At 35.8% G+C, this 18415-nt stretch overlaps 1 protein-coding gene across 2 annotated transcripts in view; it reads left to right on the forward strand.

Moving 5' to 3' along the window:
- RNF217 (ring finger protein 217) overlaps positions 1-18415 on the forward strand; it is a 133991-nt gene that overhangs the window by 105023 nt on the left and 10553 nt on the right. For both annotated transcript variants that reach the window (XM_008007171.3, XM_008007169.3), the window contains 2 exons: positions 13096-13297; positions 17797-17868. In XM_008007171.3, coding sequence (XP_008005362.3) covers positions 13096-13297; positions 17797-17868 — 274 coding nt within the window. The remainder of the gene's footprint in view (positions 1-13095; positions 13298-17796; positions 17869-18415) is intronic.

Below are 18415 nucleotides of genomic sequence, written 5' to 3' on the forward strand. Positions count from 1 at the left end.
TAAGATAAAAATATACAAACATATCTAGAATTTATTTATAGAATATTTTTATGAAAACATAACACTACCACATTAAGATCAATTTTACTTAGCCTTTTTTATTTGAATCTCATTGTTCCTTTCTTTGATTTTTTTGTTTGTTTGTTTTTTTGAGACAGAGTCTCGCTCTTCTCACCCAGGATGGAGTGCAGTGGTGCTGTCTCGGCTCACTGCAACCTTCACCTCCCGGGCTCAAGAGATTCTCCTGCGTCAGTCTCCCGAGTAGTTGGGATTACAGGTGCCCACCACCACACCCGGCTAATTTTTGTATTTTTAGTAGAGACGAGGTTTCACCACGTTGACCAGGCTGATCTGGAACTCCTGATCTCAGGTGATCTGCCCGCCTCAGCCTCCCACAGTGCTGGATTACAGGCATGAGCCACAGCCTCATTGCTTCTTAATGCAAAGTATTTTTCAGTCACTTATGAAACACCATTTTTTATCTTAACAATGAGTTTTCTACTTAATGTAAATTCTTAGCCTATGGAAAATATGTGCTAATTTTGAAATGCCTTCTTTAGTTATCTTCATTGTCACAAAAATAAATCTAGTTTGTAGACTTAGTCATTACAAAACCAAATCTAGTTTGTAATCGTTTTAATATTAAATTTAAAGCAAGTAGGCAATCTACATTTTGTTGGAGGTATTAGAGTATTTGTTCAATGTCATGCAAAAATTCATTTTAGACTGTTTTATACCACAGATTAGATACTAAAGTCTGAGTTAAGAAGAAAAGTTTCTAAGTCAAAAATTAAAAGTGAGATGCATGCTAAAAACAGGATTATACGTTATAAAAGCAAATAAACAGTTAAGCACTGTCACACATACATACACTAAATTGCAATTTATTTTATTCTAGGGTCAACATATTCATGATTTCTAGATGACAGGAAGTTACTTTTCTGTCTTTAAAAGAAATATCAAATGTGAATGGTCATTTCTGTATTCTGATACGCCATCTCTATACAAAGTACCTTTGTCCAGTGCGCTTTGTTTGTGGTGTTAACACAGCAATAATAACACTAACATGTACTGACATTTATTGCATGTCAGGCTCCTTTGTAGTTACTGTAAATATATTGTCTCATCCAAACTTGAGATGTGATACTAAGATTCTGATTTTCAGTGTACCATTCAGATCATCACTATTAAGTGATTTGATAAAACCTTAAGGTTTTGCACAATAATTGTAGCACAACAGGCTTGGTAGTATGTAAGTTACATTTGTTGTCTCAATTCTCAAAAGAAAGTTGTAAACAAGAGGTGATTACCACCATTTCAAGATGCAGAACCAGTTTCAGAGACTTTAAGTAATGACCAAAAAAGCAAGCAAAAAAAAGTGAATTGTATTTCATCATAATTTATGATAAATATGGAATTACAGGGATTTACTTGTCATGATATTTCCCTTTAGATATTTTATTCTCTTAAATCCTATAACAGAATGCTTTGGGCAAGAATGTATTGACTCAAAGAAAATGGATAATTTTCCCCTGTTCACATAAGGTCAACACAAAAGCCATTTTTGTGGTCTCTTAGATCTGTGGCTGTGTAACTTGCAGTTGCTGAAATAAGAATGTGAAGGAATAATGTTGTATCTTATAGGTATCCTGCAATTCCTTAGTACATCATATATCACTGCAAAAGCACATTCAGAGGCTGATGACTACTTTCAAATGGTGCCCATTCAGGATAAAATAGCTTTCCTTGAATTACTGATAAACCATTTTTAACTCCCAGATTGCTTGAAATCACTAACTCTGGAGCAAGGGTTATCACTGGCACTGTTGTTGTGGTATGCCAAGCTCTAGACCTTAGTTGTTAGAAGCATGATTGTTTGATGGCACATACTTTCTAGGATATTAACTGCATTGTATCCAATCCCTGTTTTTATGACAAATAATGTTAGTACTTGCTTACTGTCCTGAGATTAAATATAATGTGACTACTTATAATATTTTATTTTAGAAATCAATATGTTGTCTTAGTTATAAAATAGAAATAAGTGAAAATATTATAATGAAATAATGAAATAATGCATATTTTAACATGTAAATACTCAGATACCATGACAGTTTATGGTACCCAAAAATGAAGAAATAAAAGAAGAAATGAAGAAATAATGAAGCAGTCAAATTTGTGCATGCATTTAGATTTAAGAAACCTTGAAGTGAAATTTGAACGTTATCAATGCCTATCCTTTATATTTAATATTTTTAAATGAGGACAAAATAAGTATGTGTGTATTTATTATTTATATATATATATTGCATGTCATCTATACTTGTATGTATATACATACATGTATTTATGTGTGTGTATGTACGTGTGTGTGTGTGTGTGTATATATATATAGTTAGGGTACTAGAAAATATAGTGTACATTAAAACCATGCAAACATGTTTTGGGCTTATATAAAGTAGAATTAGGTTCTAAATATAACCAGTCTCATCAATTTACACAGTAGTTATATAACTGAAAAATTCATTGTATATTAAAACCATGCAAATGTTATTTTGTGTTTCTAGGTAAAATAGAGTTTGGTTTTAACTCAAGGTATTTCAAACAGAATTTTGCCAAAATGAATGTCAGATGCATTTAAAAATTACACGAGAAAAGCTCAGTTGTGTATTGTGCAGGATATGCTAAGCATTGCAGGACATCCATAAATGCCAGCCTCACCATCTTTGTGACAACTAGACACACCAACAACAACAACTAAATTCTGAAGCGTCTCCTGGGGCATGAGAGCACCTGTTGAGGGCTCTGTTATAGATGATGAGGGCTTCTGCAAAGGATGAATTCCAGTGATCTATGTAGACAGGAAGTTGAGTAAAAGGCTCTCCATTTTCCATGTGGGATGGAGACATTTCTGCTAAAAGATCTAAAGTTTTCTTATGTAATTCATTAGTTTCCATTTTCATTTCCTTTTAGATTTTAAGAGTTGCTTTCTCTTTCTACAGCAAACTACCCATAGAATTAAAAACAGAGCACACATTTTGCTATTGGCTCAGTTGGTAGGTAGATCATAAAGTTTTGAGGAACTGTGAGAAAAGCTATACATCCAAATAGCTACTCACTATCTTCAACTGGATCTAATAGACTTCTCCAATACAGTATGTTCTCTTCTCTGCAATATGGTTCTTCTCTTAGCTTCTCTGTCTCAGTAAATGGCCACTTCAGTCTTCCAGCTGCTCAGGCCAAGAACTTTAGGTTATCCCAGACTCTGCTTCTTTCATTTCCCACATCCCATGAGTCATTACGTTTTGTAGATTGTGCCACTAAAATGTATTTAGAATGTGACCACATCTCAGCACCCCCACTATCACTAACCTGGGGCAAGCCATCATCACCTTTCTCTCTCCAGGATTTGTATGATAACCTCCTAACTGGTTTTCATTCTTCACTACAGTCTTAACCTAGCAGCTAGAATGATGCTGTTAAACATAACGCAGATTACATCACTGCTCAAAATTGTCTGTGATTCCTATCTCACACAGAGCAAAGTTAGTCCTATGACGACCATAGAACCCATCACCCTCTGGACATGTTCCCACTCTGTGACTCCTCTAGCCTTATCTTTTCTTCCTTCACCCTCCTACTGTCAAATTTCACTGCTGGCTGTGCTTCAAAACAGCAGGTATTCTCCCTTCTCAGGGTCTCAGACTTGCCTTGTCCCTCTGTCTGGAATGTTCTTGCCACAGATGTGTGCATGGCCAGCTCTCTCACTTCTTACATGTTTTTGAGGAAAATTCAGCTTCTCAGTAAAACTTCCCTTGGTCACCTTATCTATAATTTCAAACCACCCTCCCCTACCTCAGTAGGTACTATCCCCTCCCATATGCCTTATTTTTTCTCCATAGTATTATATTACTTATCACTACATAAAATTATGAACATATTTTGGAAGGAAGTGGTGACAGGTGGGGCTGGAGAAGCTACCAAGAGCTGGGACTTTGCAAACAACATTAAGATAGTTGGGTTGTATCCTCCAGACTACAGGGGCCATTGAAAAATAAAAGCAGGAGAGTAATGGTATCAGATTTATATTTTAGGTTGGCTGCTTGTTTATTTTATGGTGGTAGCTGTAGATGTGTAAAAGGAAATAATGACAATATGAACTAGGCTAGTTGTCAAAGGGCTGGAGGAGAAAAGAATTAGATAAATATTGTGGGGCTAAAACTATCTGACCTTTATGGAAAGTTGAATGTGGGAAGTAAAAACAGAATAACCACCGAATATTTAGTATGGGTATCTAAATGGATGGTGATACCGTAAACTAAAATAAAATAATGGAGACAGAGTTAGATTTATTTATTTTCTGTTGCAGTGGTGAATCATGAAATGATGATGAGTTTGGTTTTGTTCACTTGACTTTGAAATGGCTGTAAGAGATATAGGTGTATCTGACTAGCAAACAGTTGCTATGTGAGTTAGAAGCTCAGGAGCCAGGTCAGTATAAGTAAAGATCCACCTTTGTTGGAATAAAGTTGAAACCATTTAAATGTGGAAGTGATCACCCAAGGAGCAAATGCAGTGTGGTGAGTCATGGATGGAATTAAGGGCTTGGTGAAGGAACAGAAACCTCCGAGAGGAGAGGAGAAACTGGAAAAAAGATGTCACTGAAGCAAGAGTACATCAAAGGTCAGGAAGGAGGTACTGAGCGACTGATTAAATGACACAGAGCTACAATAAGATAAAAATTTAAAACATGTTCATTGTATTTGGCAGATAGGGGATCATGTATAATATTCATGTGTTTTTTTAAAAAAGTATTTATCAAGAACATGTTGTGTGTTGGTACTGTGCAAGACCCTTTAATGAGGTAATGAAAAAGAAGTACATGATCTGGGCCCCTGTAGATTTTATAGACTGGGAGAGTAGAGAGTCTGAATGGAGGGATACAGATAATTAAAGAGTTTTAAAATGTAGAGTGAGGAATGCTGCAACAGGGCTAGTGCAGGGTGCTTCTCAGTTAGTAGATACAATGCCATAAATATGCTGTATTTAGAATTCTCTCCCTACCTTTAAGTCCCTTTAACTGGTGAACTGCTACTTGTCCTTCATTTCTTAGATCAAATGTCATTTTATTAGAGAAACCTCCTTTGACCCTTACACCAGATCAAGCTCGTCTATTGAGTACTGTCTTCATACTTTCTACTTTTCCTTCACAGCATTTGGCATAGTTTATGAATATATATTTGTTAGTACAATCAATTACTATCTGTCTACACCTATAAGCTCCTTAAAGGCAGGAGCCCTGTCAGATTTTACCAATGAACAAACTGTTTGTTGAATGAATAAATGAATGAAAGACAGCTAGATGTTTCAGCAACATGGGATTGCAGTCACCTTAGGTGGAATTGACATGCAAGTAAGAACAGTGAGTAGAGTATTCTTTGGAAAAATGTGATAAATATGAAAAGGTAAGGGTAATCATTGGGTAGAGGGTCAGGTGGAATTAAAGGAAGGATTTAGTAGGATGGGATGTATAATCACAGAGAGGAGAGGTGAAGATGAAGGTGAAGGAGGGGAAAACTGGCATCTGAAGATTTCTGAGAATATGGGGCAGTGGGATCAAGGGAAGTAGTGTGGTAAAGAAGAAGGAAGAAAACTAGGCTCATTTATTGTATGGCTCTACCCTGAGGAATGAGATTTGGACAGTATACTGCACTTTAATGAATTCTTGTCATTATAAATTAATGATAAGACATAACTTGAAATATATGAAATTTTCTATAACAAAAAAAACCCTCAGTACATTGGAGACAAAATGCCGGCATATTGGCCTTAAAAAGCTAACATTATAGCAGGAGACACCAAATAATATTGAAATCAGCATCTTATTTATTTTTGCAACATAGTCCCCTGTGATAGAAGCAACTGCTTCTTGTTCATTTGGAGTTTTACATCTGATAATTACCTCTAAATAGTAGTCTTTTACACCTAGTCCTTGAAATTGTCTATTGACTCCCTGACATGGCAGTTGATGATTCATTTTACTTACTTGAATTTAGCTGCATTCATATTGCTGCAAAGGATGTGATTTCATTCTTTTTTACGGCTCAGTAGTAGTGCATGGTCTATCTATACCACATTTTCTTTATCCGATCCACTGTTGATGGGCACCTAGGTTGATTCAGTTTGTTTGCTATTGTGAATAGTGCTGCAATGAACATGCAAGTACATCTTTTTCGTAAATGATTTTCTTTTGGGTATATACCCAGTGATAGGACTTGTGGGTCCAACAGTAGTTCTAAGTTCTTTGAGAAATCTCCAAACTGCTTTCCACAGTGACTGAACTAATCCACATTCCCAGCAATAGTGTATAAGCATTCCCTTTTCTCTGCAGCCTCACCAGCATCTGTGTTTTGACTTCTTAATAATACCCATTCTGACTGGTGTGAAATCTCAGGGGATTTTTTTATTTCAACAGTTTTTGGAGTACAGTTGGTTTTTGGTTACATGGGTAAACTCTTCAGTGGTGATTTCTGAGATTCTAGTGCACCCATTATCCGAGCAGTGGACACTGTACCCAGTACGTAGTCTTTTATCCCTCATCCCTTTCCCACTCTTACCCCCTACTCCAAGTCCCCAAACTTCATGAGATCATCTTAATACCTTTGCATTTCCATAACTTAGCTCCCACTTATCATTGAGACCATACGATATTTGGTTTTCCATTTCTGAGTTACTTCACTTAGAGTAATGGCCTCCAGCTCCATCCAAGTTTCTGCAAAAGACATTATTTCATTTCTTTTATGCTCCTAAGTAGTATTCCATGGTGTCTATATAGCATGTTTTCTTTATCCACTCATTGGTTGATAGGTACTTAGGTTGGTTCCATGTCTTTGCAGCTGTGAATTGTGCTGCTGTAAACATGTGCGTGCACGTGTATTTTTCATATAATGACTTCTGTTCTTTTGAATAGATACTCAGCAGTGGGATTGCTGGATCAAATGGTAGTTTTACTTTTAGTTCTTCAAGGAATCTGTTTTCCATACTGATTGTACTAACTTGCAGTTCCACAAACATAAAAGTGTTTTGTTTTCACCACATTCACGCCAACATCTATTGTTTTTTGACTTTTTAATTATGGCCATTCTTGTAGGAGTAAGGTGGTATCTCGTTGTGTTTTTAATTTGCATTTCCCTGATAATTAGTGATGCTAGCATTTTTTCATATGTTTGTTGACTGTTTGTATATCTTATTTTGAGAAATGTCTGTTCATGTCCTTTGTCCACTTTTTTGTGGGATTTGTTTGAGTTTCAGGAAATTTTTTTTAAAGCTTTCCTTGTAACTTTTGTTTCTAATTAATTCTTCCAGGTATCAAAAGTCATTGCAGGAAACACATATATAAAAATACTTTTAAAAATAAATTAGAGGTTAGGATTTTATCTAGAGTAAAATATTTGTTGGGAGCAGTAATACATAACAGTCAATTTAGTTATCGAATGCTGCTTAAACAATAAAGTAAGCCTTCATTTCTTGGTGAAACTGGAGACAAATACAGATGTATACTGACTTAGTCATAAAACATTGTAGGTTTAGCAGCTCATTTATTGTTATTCTTCTACCTTATGATTAGGTAGAACCTTGTTTGAAAATAAAAGGCCACGTTCCAGTTCTATTTTTTTAGATACTTTGTGGGCATTTTATTGAACTAAATATAAACCACTTGAGGAGGACAGATACTGTTTTCTTCATGCGGATGGTTCCCAAGTTAGGATGGTCTGACATGGTTTCGACTTTTCTTATCATTTTTCAACTTTTCCATGATGTGAAAGTAACATGCATTTGGTAGAAACCATACTTTGAATTTTGAATTTTGATCTTTTCCCAGGCTCACAGTAAGCCGGGCAGTGGCAGCGAGCTGCAGCTGACAGTCACGCACACCATCACGAGGGTGAACAACTGATACCCGTAGTGGACTGGGTTGCCAGCATTTTTTGGATGCTATGTTTTGTGTTTTCACACCCCATGTCTACAAATTGCCCGTTTTCAACCAATGATATTTTCAGCTTGGAGCATCTACCAGTATGTGTATATATAGATTAATCTCTTATTACAGGTTTTAATCTATCCTCTGAAGAATGTCCTAGGGACAAAAATGGCTCCTTGTGTCATTTCCATCTACTACAATGTAGACTTAATATCAAACTCTTAAAAGGGAATATCTAGCTTATTCTGAACATTTCATCTTATCACCTTACGTATAGAAAGATATACATAATGCTTGGTGCCTAAATACTCAGTTCCTTAAATGTCAGTCATCCTTATTTGTTGTAGATAGAAGAAACTATGAGTACTAACAAATCAAATGTCATTCGTGGTTTATGAGTGGTCAGTTTTATCTAATGGATTAGGATTACCTAGTCTTTCTCCATCTTTTAAGTAAAAAGAGAATTTTGGTACTAAATTTTAGCCACTTGAGCAATTAGTTTATTTTTTAGCAGAGCTAAACTGATGAATATTTTGGGAGCTATAATAAAAAATTAAAACAGCTTCATTGAGAACAAAATTAACTTTCTATAAATATAATTTAAACCTATGTTTTAAGACTTTATGTTTTAAAAACAAAGCTGACACTGTTACAAAGTGAGACTGATAAAGGTGTACTTGCGGAATTCATTAGCATAAGAAATGTATTATCCCCTGGTGGTATGAGTTCAGAATTACAGCTTGCTTAGCAAATGTGAAAAATCATGTCTCCTGTTGCAGATTAACTTGCATTTTTTAGTTTATTTCTCTGTTAGTGTCAAATAATAAAATATTCATATATAATCAAGATATATTCATAATAATATTAAAGGCAGCACTGTGTACTTGAAAGTTGGTAAATGATGAAACAATTTTTTCCATGATTATGTGTATAAAATACTCAAATTAATCTATAGAGCCATATAATCCCAAAATGTACAAGGTTACTATAGAGCTTACAATTTTACCACTTCCTGTACAGAAATATTATTTGATCAACAGTATTTTAGTGGCCTGCTGTGTTTGGAATATAATAATGCTAATAAGGAAAGACTGTTAAAAGAGAAAGGCTAGAAATTGCAATCTTAATTATTTAAATGAAATAAGAAGTAGGCCACACAAAGATTTTAGAACCCAAGGAAGCAATATGACAAACAGATACAAAATTACACTGAAAATTATATGTGAAATATGAGGCAAAACTTATTAGAACAAGTTTTTCTGTCAGGAAAAGTGATGCCATTTGAAGGAAGAAGGGCATAGAATGGCAAAAACAAGAAGACACAGCTATACCTTGTAGAGGGAGAGCTGACATGTTTGTCTGACTGGTTGGCAAATAATATGATTGATATTCTGGTGTTACCTTTTAAGTTCATAATAAGAGACTACTTAGCATAATAGAGAAACAGACATGAATTCAAAATCCTTTCTCACTCACAAGGATTATCGCTCAGGCAGATTACTTTTCTGAGCTCTGGTTATGAAAAAGAATGCCAATCTCATGGTGCCATTGTAAGGCTTCAAAGTGCTCATCTGTGTACAATGCTTGGCACATAATAGGCTGTAAGCAAAAATCAGCGCTCTTTCCTTGGTAGATCACCCACGACACTGCTATCAGTGTCAAATCAGGAAATTTGTTAAGTCGTATTATCTCCACTTTAAGATCAAACACAATATGTAGTCAAAAAGTTGAGTGTACGATGCTTCGGGTTTTCAGCAGTTGTCTTCAAACATGTCCTGGTGCTCATGTGATTTAAATAAGGATCAGAAATGATTCAGAGGTCCTGTAGGGCTGTTGGCCTGTGGTATTCCTAATGCCATTTACTGTGCTAAATGGATGTGGCTATAGTAACCATTGATAAACATGAACAACAGAGGGTAAGTGCTGGACTAGGGACTGACTTACAGAAAGCAAAGGGCTTAAGCTTCAAAGACCTTCACCTGCACAGGCCCCTTCTTAGGCTTTGTATCTAATTGATATTTGTAAGTTGCATTATTTTGCTTAAAGAAGGCTTCTCAAATTAAACAATCTACAGGCCTCACAAAACATGGATCCACTGCTACTGGTCTGTCCTGTAAAAGGAAAAAAAATCACCATGACTAAAAAAGGATGAGGCAACCCATAGCAAGAAACATGATTTTGCTTTTCTTGACCAAATCATGATTTGTTGGTAACCCTTGACCTTAGGTGCTTATATGCCCTTGACCGCACCCTTGCCTATCTAGGAAAGCACTCTCTGGTCCAGCGTCAGCCTAAGAATTGCCCATATGAAGCAGTAAGAAAGGGGACTGCCTGGCAATCCAGGAACTTGCAGCTAAAATACCCAGGTATTTGATTTCTGACATTTTAAGTGGGTAAATGGGAATGCGTAGATGGGAAACAACTTATATTGACCTGACTCTATATGGGCCAAAACGAGTTTGGCACTGTGCGTAGGTTATCACATTTTACACTGCTTGGTAAGGAATATTTTCTAACTTGACGCTTGGGAGAGGTAAAATAACTTCTTTTTAAACAGCTAGTGGAGCTAGAATTCAAACACAGGGCTTTGTGAAGTCAAAGCTCATGTTCTTTCCAACCTCCCTGTAAGGCTGAAGCTTACCTGCCAGATGTCAGCCAGCCACTGGAAAGGAATGAACATTTCATCTCCCAGTTCACCTAACGATTTTGAATACATAAAGTCCTACCAGCCAACTGGCAAACTTTTTTTCCTTGATCACTTCATTTCCCCGTGTATGAAGCGCCCGCCTGTAATATGCTGTGTTCCACTTAATTATTACTTCTTCAGAATGGTCACAGTCACTAAGAAACTTCCAGTTAGGTAGGTAGGTAGACAGAGGATGGATAGATAGATAGATAGATAGATAGATAGATAGATAGATAGATAGATAGAGGTGGGAGGAAGGGGGAGAGAGAGAGAGGTGTTATCATTTAAGTGAAATTTTTATGATTAATGTCCATTACTAGTTTACAAGCAGCCTCATGAGTTCTTTTGAAATTCATATTGTTCCTTTAAATTGCAGTTTTATATTTTAGTTATTTAGTCCCTAAAACTGAAATACTGCACATAATTTGGAGTTAGGAACTTCAAAAAATTTTTATTCCTAAAAACTGTACAACAAGGTTTTATTTTAAAGTAAAGAAAAATTTTCATCTCTCAACCTTTTCATTTCTCCTTTCACAGAGCTCTTCTCTTTTTCCTGGATGATTTTATCCCATCTCCATAATCATTAACCAGTTTTTTTTAATGTAGTTATAAAGGAAATATGCAAAGTTGTGGCCTGTGGCCAAGGCTTGACTGACAAGAGTCAAACAACTACTGAAGGATTTGAAACACTTGTTAATTGTAAAATTCCCAATTGCATTAAAATATTCACTGACACTCTAGTCCCGAAACAACACAATGAATAGAAGCTTACACTAATCAAAATGGTATTGAGAGCATTTTAAATAAAATTTGTAAGCAAAGAACTCACATATGAATGAGTAAAGATGTGACTTGAATGGAGCAAGTACCTACTGCAAGTGCAAGCTTGTCCAACCTGTGGGTCCCTTGCTGTCCAGGACAGCTTTGAATGTAAACTTTCTTAAAACATTATGAGGTTTTTTTTGCAATTCATTTTAGCTCATCAGCTATCATTAGTGTTAGTGTATTTTATGTGTGGCCCAAGACAGTTCTTCTTCTTCCAGTGTGGTCAAAAGATTGGACACCCCTGCTGTAGTGAAATACACTAGTTTTAGGAGGTCTCATTTTAGTAACAGGAGAGCTGGGCAATTGTATTAGTCTATTATCATGCTGCTATGAAGAAATACCTGAGATTGGGTAATTTATAAAAAACGAGAGGTTTAATTGACTCGAAGGCCGCAGGAAACTTAAAATCATGGCAGAAGGCACATCATCACAGGGCGGCAGGAGAGAGAATGAATGCAAGCAGGGGAAATGCCAGATGCTTATAAAACTATCAGATCTGAGACTCACTCCTTATCACAAGAGCAGCATGAAGGAAACTGCCCCCATGATGCAGTTCCCTCCACTTGGCCCTGCCCTTGACACGTGGGGATTGTTACAATTCAAGGTGAGATTTAGGTGGGGAAGCAAAGCCATACCATATCAGCAGTGTAACCAAAATATTATTTATTTTGATTAAATAATGTTAAGTTAATTTATGTTGTCTTTTATAATTATTCATGCAGCCAAGTATGCACAGATAAAGATGGCTCTAATTTATATACAGTATCTTTCCATGAGGATTCTAAGTTGAGTTTCCAATTTTATCTCAAAGAGTAAAGCCTTGATTATAACATGGTCTCAGTGCTTGAGGCAGTGACTGTATATATACCATGACATGTATATATACCATGCCAGCACTGTATGGTATATATGGTGTACATATATATGTATATATGGTGAACTACCCAAAAATGAAATCCTTGTTACATGATGAGTGAAGCTGTGTTTACATGTAACTTGCAACAATAGAAGAAGGTGCTTAGTTGCACAGATGGTATCGTACAAACAGTTCTACAAACAACACATTTACAAATATTAGAGCTGAAAACTAAAATGATATTGCAAATACATTTATATCTGCTATCATTTCCTTCAACAAAGAGACTTCTGCTTTTTGATATTTATTCACAAAAACTTTTATGTAATCCTTTCTTTTAAGGAATACTCTTTATCTCTGCTTATTCCCCCAAGCTGGCTCATTCTTGCTGATCATAGCAAAAACAAAATATATTTTCAAAGCGTTTTAAATTGCCTCCTAACCACTGAGCTAGGTGTATGTCTGGAAAGATAAATGCGTCTTCCTTGGAATGTGTTTGCTTTTGTATTGGTCAAGACAAGTCAACAGATTGAGTACTTGAAATATTATCAAGCTCTGCACACATGAAAGTATTTGGTAAAAAGATAATCTTGGAGAGTATGATTATAAGCAAATTCACAGCCTCAGGAGTGCTATGAGAGACTTTTATTTTGGTGAAACTGGTAAGTGTTGTTTCATAAAATTTGTGATTTTACTTTTTAAAAACTTGACTAACTTTCCTTCTCTTTCCCCCTCTTGCTGATACAGATCCACATCCAGCGAACTGAAGGATGTGACCATATGACCTGCTCACAATGTAACACTAATTTTTGTTACCGATGTGGTGAGAGATACCGCCAGCTCCGATTTTTTGGAGACCACACATCAAACCTCAGTATATTTGGATGCAAATATCGCTACCTCCCAGAGAGACCTCATTTAAGGAGATTAGTGCGAGGGTCAGTCTGTGGTGAGTGTCTGATATGCTTATGGGTATCTTCCCTGGGAATTAAGTAGTGAAAATAGAACTTGGAAATGTGCAGCCATGGTAATTCAGAGCACCTGCCATGTGCCCGGTATTTACAGGAGGATATTCTCTCACCCTTTAAGATTAAAATTTTAAACTTAAATTTTGTTACCAGGACACTACTTATATGAGCAAGTAGATTTTGTTCGAAAAAGCAATTTAGTCATCACACATAGAAATCTGAAGTTATGTATATTTTTGTAATGGACAATCTCCAGCAGCAGGTCTACACATATCCTCCACTCATTCATGGAGGACATGCAATACAGTACAGCATGGAGCACAGTCTAGGAAGGCAGGGGAAAAAAATCTACCTTTTAGAGCCCTGTAATAGAGTTCCGTTATATCTATATAATTGATAAGTTGTATATATTTTCCATTATTTTAATTATTAATAGGTAACAGTTAATATAATAATATCAAATGCCCTCGGTGCATACAAACCCAAGTTTAATTATCCAAGTGAATTATCCAAGTGAAAATGCTTTTGTGGATTGACCCCCTCTTCCTCAACAACACATACACAACCCCTTCCCACACTGGCACACAAATACGCAAACAGAAACACAGACACCTGCCCATAGACAAATCACCCTGGCCAAATGCCACTGCCTGTGGGTAATACAAGGTTCTTTGACGAAATATTTCTTCCTCTACTCCTCTGGAATGTATTCGATTCCCTGCTGCCCTGGAATATAACCATGTGAGATTTCTTCCCCTTTTTCATCATGTGGATGTCTGTTAGAATTCCTTTTCTGGCAGTGTTTCTCATGTATAGGCAACACTTTTTATCATCTTCCACATTTCCGTGTTCCTTCTACTTTTGCCTAGTTACTTAATGAAAATCTTTATATCTCTCCTTAGCCTTTGGTCACTTCATGACTGTCGTGAACCATTTTCCTCCTTAGAAGCATATGATACCTGATCAGAACAAAGCTGATGTTAGTGATAGATTTCTATCAGGTAAAAGATAGAACATATACATGCAAATGCACTTTCACATATGGAAACCAATGCCGTCATTTTCTAAAATCTATGAGATCTCTATAAAAATATTCTTCCTGAGGTTAATTGAGCATAATTTTCCACAGCCAATAACATTCAATAGTCAAGACTGCTTTTAATGATTTTCCAGTGTGTGCCGCTTCTTAATTTGCAAATATGGTGGATGTTATCGTTACATAACCTATATATATGTATTAAACAGACATTGGAGGGATAACTAGGGAATCTAACCTTAACCTCTAATATCGTGAGAAAATCAATTACAAATTAAGTTTTGAGATAGAATCTATTTGCAAATCTGTATATGCAGAGAGCATGAAAACACAAAATCACTGTATTTTCTGCATTGCTATTTTATTTTCTACTTCAGTGCCACCTCTAATTTTGTCATGGCAGCGTGTTTCCTTCCATTCTTTATTTTAAATAGAGAAGACATTTATTTGGCTTATGGTTCTGGAGGATGAGCAGTCCAAGATCCAGTGGCTGCATCTGGTGAGGGCCTTTGTGCTGCATCATAGCATGGCAGAAGGACCAGCAAGCCCAGGAGACAGAGAAAATGGGAGTCAAACTTACCCTTTTGTCAGGAACCCACTCCACTGATAACTAACACAATTCTATGATAGTGGTATTAATCCAGTCATAAGGGCTCTGCTCTCAAGACCTAATCACCTCTTAAAGACCCAACCTCTCAGCCTCCTTTTTGGCCTGTCTTTTGTGGGTACACGTGCATGTGTGCACATAAAATCACATCAGGTTAAACCTGTCAAAGTAGGAAGCAGCTGGCTTTAAGATAAACTCTTTCATCCACACATACTTTCCCCACCCCAAGCACAGCTGCCTCTAATTGCTGTTGAACCATAACTCCAAGTGAAGTGGTCCTCCCTCCCCCATCTCCACAAAAAGCAGGAAAAGTGATATTGTAATTTACAAAGTTACTTACTCCCTGCCATTTCAGAGAGAAGATGGAGTATAGGGAAGCCCTCCCACCCACTGTCCTGGTGTGATGTAACACAACTTGCTCCCTCAGTCTTGGAATACAGCCTCATGTGGTCCTTGGCCAGAGGCAGAGAAAGGGCCTTCATCTCTCACAGCTGAAGGGTTGGAAACATCGTCTTCATTCCGTGTAACCTGTAACCATGTGCTCAGCTAGAGATCAGAGGTTCTGCTCATATATTATAAAAGAGAAGAGAGATTTGGGGATGATTAGCAGCTTCTGAGGTAGGGGCCTCTCCCCAGTGAGGTGTGGGCAGATTATTAAAGGAATGGTACTGGGAATAAAAGTGGCTGAGGATAAATTTTAAATTCTCATATTACTCCATCAAAAATTCTGAGTTTTTAAATCAAGTCATGTAATTTTTAAGAATAGGTCTTCAATTGATTTCTAGATGGCAAATAATTTATATAAACAAAAACAGTGGAGCCGTCTCTGAAAACGAACACACAATTAAAAAAAGAAAGACAAGCCTGGAGCCAGAATTGAAGAAATACAAATAGCCAATACATATGTTCAAAAATATTCAGTGTTATTAGCTGTCAAAGAAATGTAAATCAGCAGTCTCAAAATGAGATACTTTGAGTATTAAGTATTAACTTGATAAAACATCTGCTAACTATTGACTAGCAAATGTTTTATCAAGTTAATACTTAATACTGGACTTTCATGCTTAATGAATTGAAAATTTTGTACAATTCTTTCTCAAAGAAATTTGATACTAATGTGAAGTACATTTTGAAACATCTAGATAGACTGAATATGGTGTATGTGCAAGCATAATTTAAAATAGGGTAAAAGGAACAAAAAAGTATAGGAATATTTAAATAAAATAAAATTTAAATAAAATATTATATATGGATATGATAGAATATTATTTCAGCAATTAAATATGATGTTTTAGAACAATGTTACTAACCTAGAAATAAGAGATAGTATGCCCAGTCCCTTAAGACAGTTTCAAAAGTAGATGTAAACATGTTTTGAACATTACATAATTGGAATAAGCTGATTTCCTATCTGGTTCCTTGAATTCTGTGATGTTTGAGAGGAAAAAGAAAATCAATGCTGTTACTTTTTAGTCATGTTTTATTATTAGGAAAATATACTGATAATTAAAAGGAAATATGAATGAACAGACTGAGCTATGTCCATAGGAGAAAAACACATTATTTTAAAATATATGTGCTTATATATTCTAAACTCTTAAGCATCACTTTAAGAGTGTGCTAAATGTAATTGTTCAATGGGACTTACTACTTACTTGGATTCTGTCATTGGCAAAAAATATAAATAAAACCCATGTCTAGACATGTTGCTAATTGAATGGCGATCTCTTTAAATTAGATATTTAAAACAGTATTGTATACATACCTGGTCATCTGGTTCCAAAGATCATTTCTTAAGAATAAAAAAGTTAATATGTTTTGACAAACTTCCAACAAATGGCTGTGTTAGTTTCTTTTTTTAATGTAATTGGTTATTCTAAATTACTTACTTAATTTATAGAATGATGTTGCTGTTTCATTCTTAAACTGCCATGTGAGTCTACTGCAAAGTTTCTCTTTCTCATCTTTTGTGGCATTTGAGTTGTGCTGAAGCTGTGTCACATGCCTTAAGGTTTAAAATACAAAAACAATATGTTATTTATTAGCCTCTTTTTTGTGCCCGTGTCTTTCAAAGTCAGTGGGATTCTGATGTTGTACTGTGCTATGTATACTTATGGCTAAAGTTTATCATCACTGCTTAATGATTCATTTAGAAAAGAAAATGCTGGCTAATACCACTTGACATCCTTACCAGCACTTTGCCTTTTTATTTTATAAGTGCTTCCTTTTTCAATTTGTTAAAATGATTCACTTGAGTAACTTTCAACATACTGCATATTTATTTGTAGTTTTCTCTAACATCTTGAAACGTCCCCTTTGTAGTTCACTCTGTTAGGCATTCATATTATTAGTTTTCTTTGGACCCAGGATGTAAATAAACCACTTCTTTAGATGTGGGCTTGGACAGAAGCCCTCTGTAGGACCTACCAGCTCTCCATGTTGTGAGCTAACAAGATTTTCCCCTACCAACTCAAAATGTGCCACTTCTTTCTTAATCTTTTAGCATTGCGAACACTGAAAATGGAAAGGATCTTGAGCACAAAGATGAACTGTCTTGTAGAATACAGTAAGCCAGTTGCTTTGGAATGTTTTTGGTTAGAAAGGATAAGTGATTTATGTTTGATGCATGTGCTCAGGACTTTGGTGAAGTTACTAAACTTACACGTGTGTATCTGTTCTATACCTAATCCTGATATGTTTCTTAGATATATACAGTCTTAAGTGTAATCAGACTACTTAAAAAATAATATACACTGTGGTACTTAAAAAGCATCACTGTAATTATATGGTAAGTTAGTTTTAAGACTCCTTAAATTATTTTGCCTTTTGTTTTCCAGCTGGAAAGTTATTCATTGCACCTCTAATTATGGTTTTGGGATTGGCACTTGGGGCCATAGCGGTTGTAATTGGTAAGAAACACTTCATGTATCTGAGATTAGAATTATCTGAGGGCCATAGAGAGAATATGAGTGTAAATGTAACAATATGAATCCGTTACTAAATGGACATAATTTCTATTGTATGCCTGCTTTAGATAGAGTACCAGCATATCATTTAAGAGATCAGAGAAGTGTGTTTCCTGTAGGATATGTTAGTATGAATTTTTCAGTCTATGAACATTATGATTCATGTATCTTATAAAGCATTATTAACCCTTTTATGATACAAAGTTAATAGAATTAGTATCTTGGGGAAAAAGGCAAGTGGAATAGAACCCAAATTTTCTAGTTCTGAGTTCCAGTTAAAGCATCAGGGAAAAGAAGTTCTAGTGCACCTTGTGTGTTTCGTTTGGTCCAATAAAAGATGCCATGGATACAAACAGATAATCAGTGTGTACAGGAACATATACCCAATATACACTTGAGCACTGACAAATAGAAAACCTTGCAGTGATTTCCTTGCATAGTTTTATTTATGCAAGTACATTAAAAAACATATTTTAAAGCAGTGATTCGC

The sequence above is a fragment of the Chlorocebus sabaeus genome, chromosome 13, assembly GCF_047675955.1.
Source record: "Chlorocebus sabaeus isolate Y175 chromosome 13, mChlSab1.0.hap1, whole genome shotgun sequence".
NCBI lineage: Eukaryota > Metazoa > Chordata > Mammalia > Primates > Cercopithecidae > Chlorocebus > Chlorocebus sabaeus.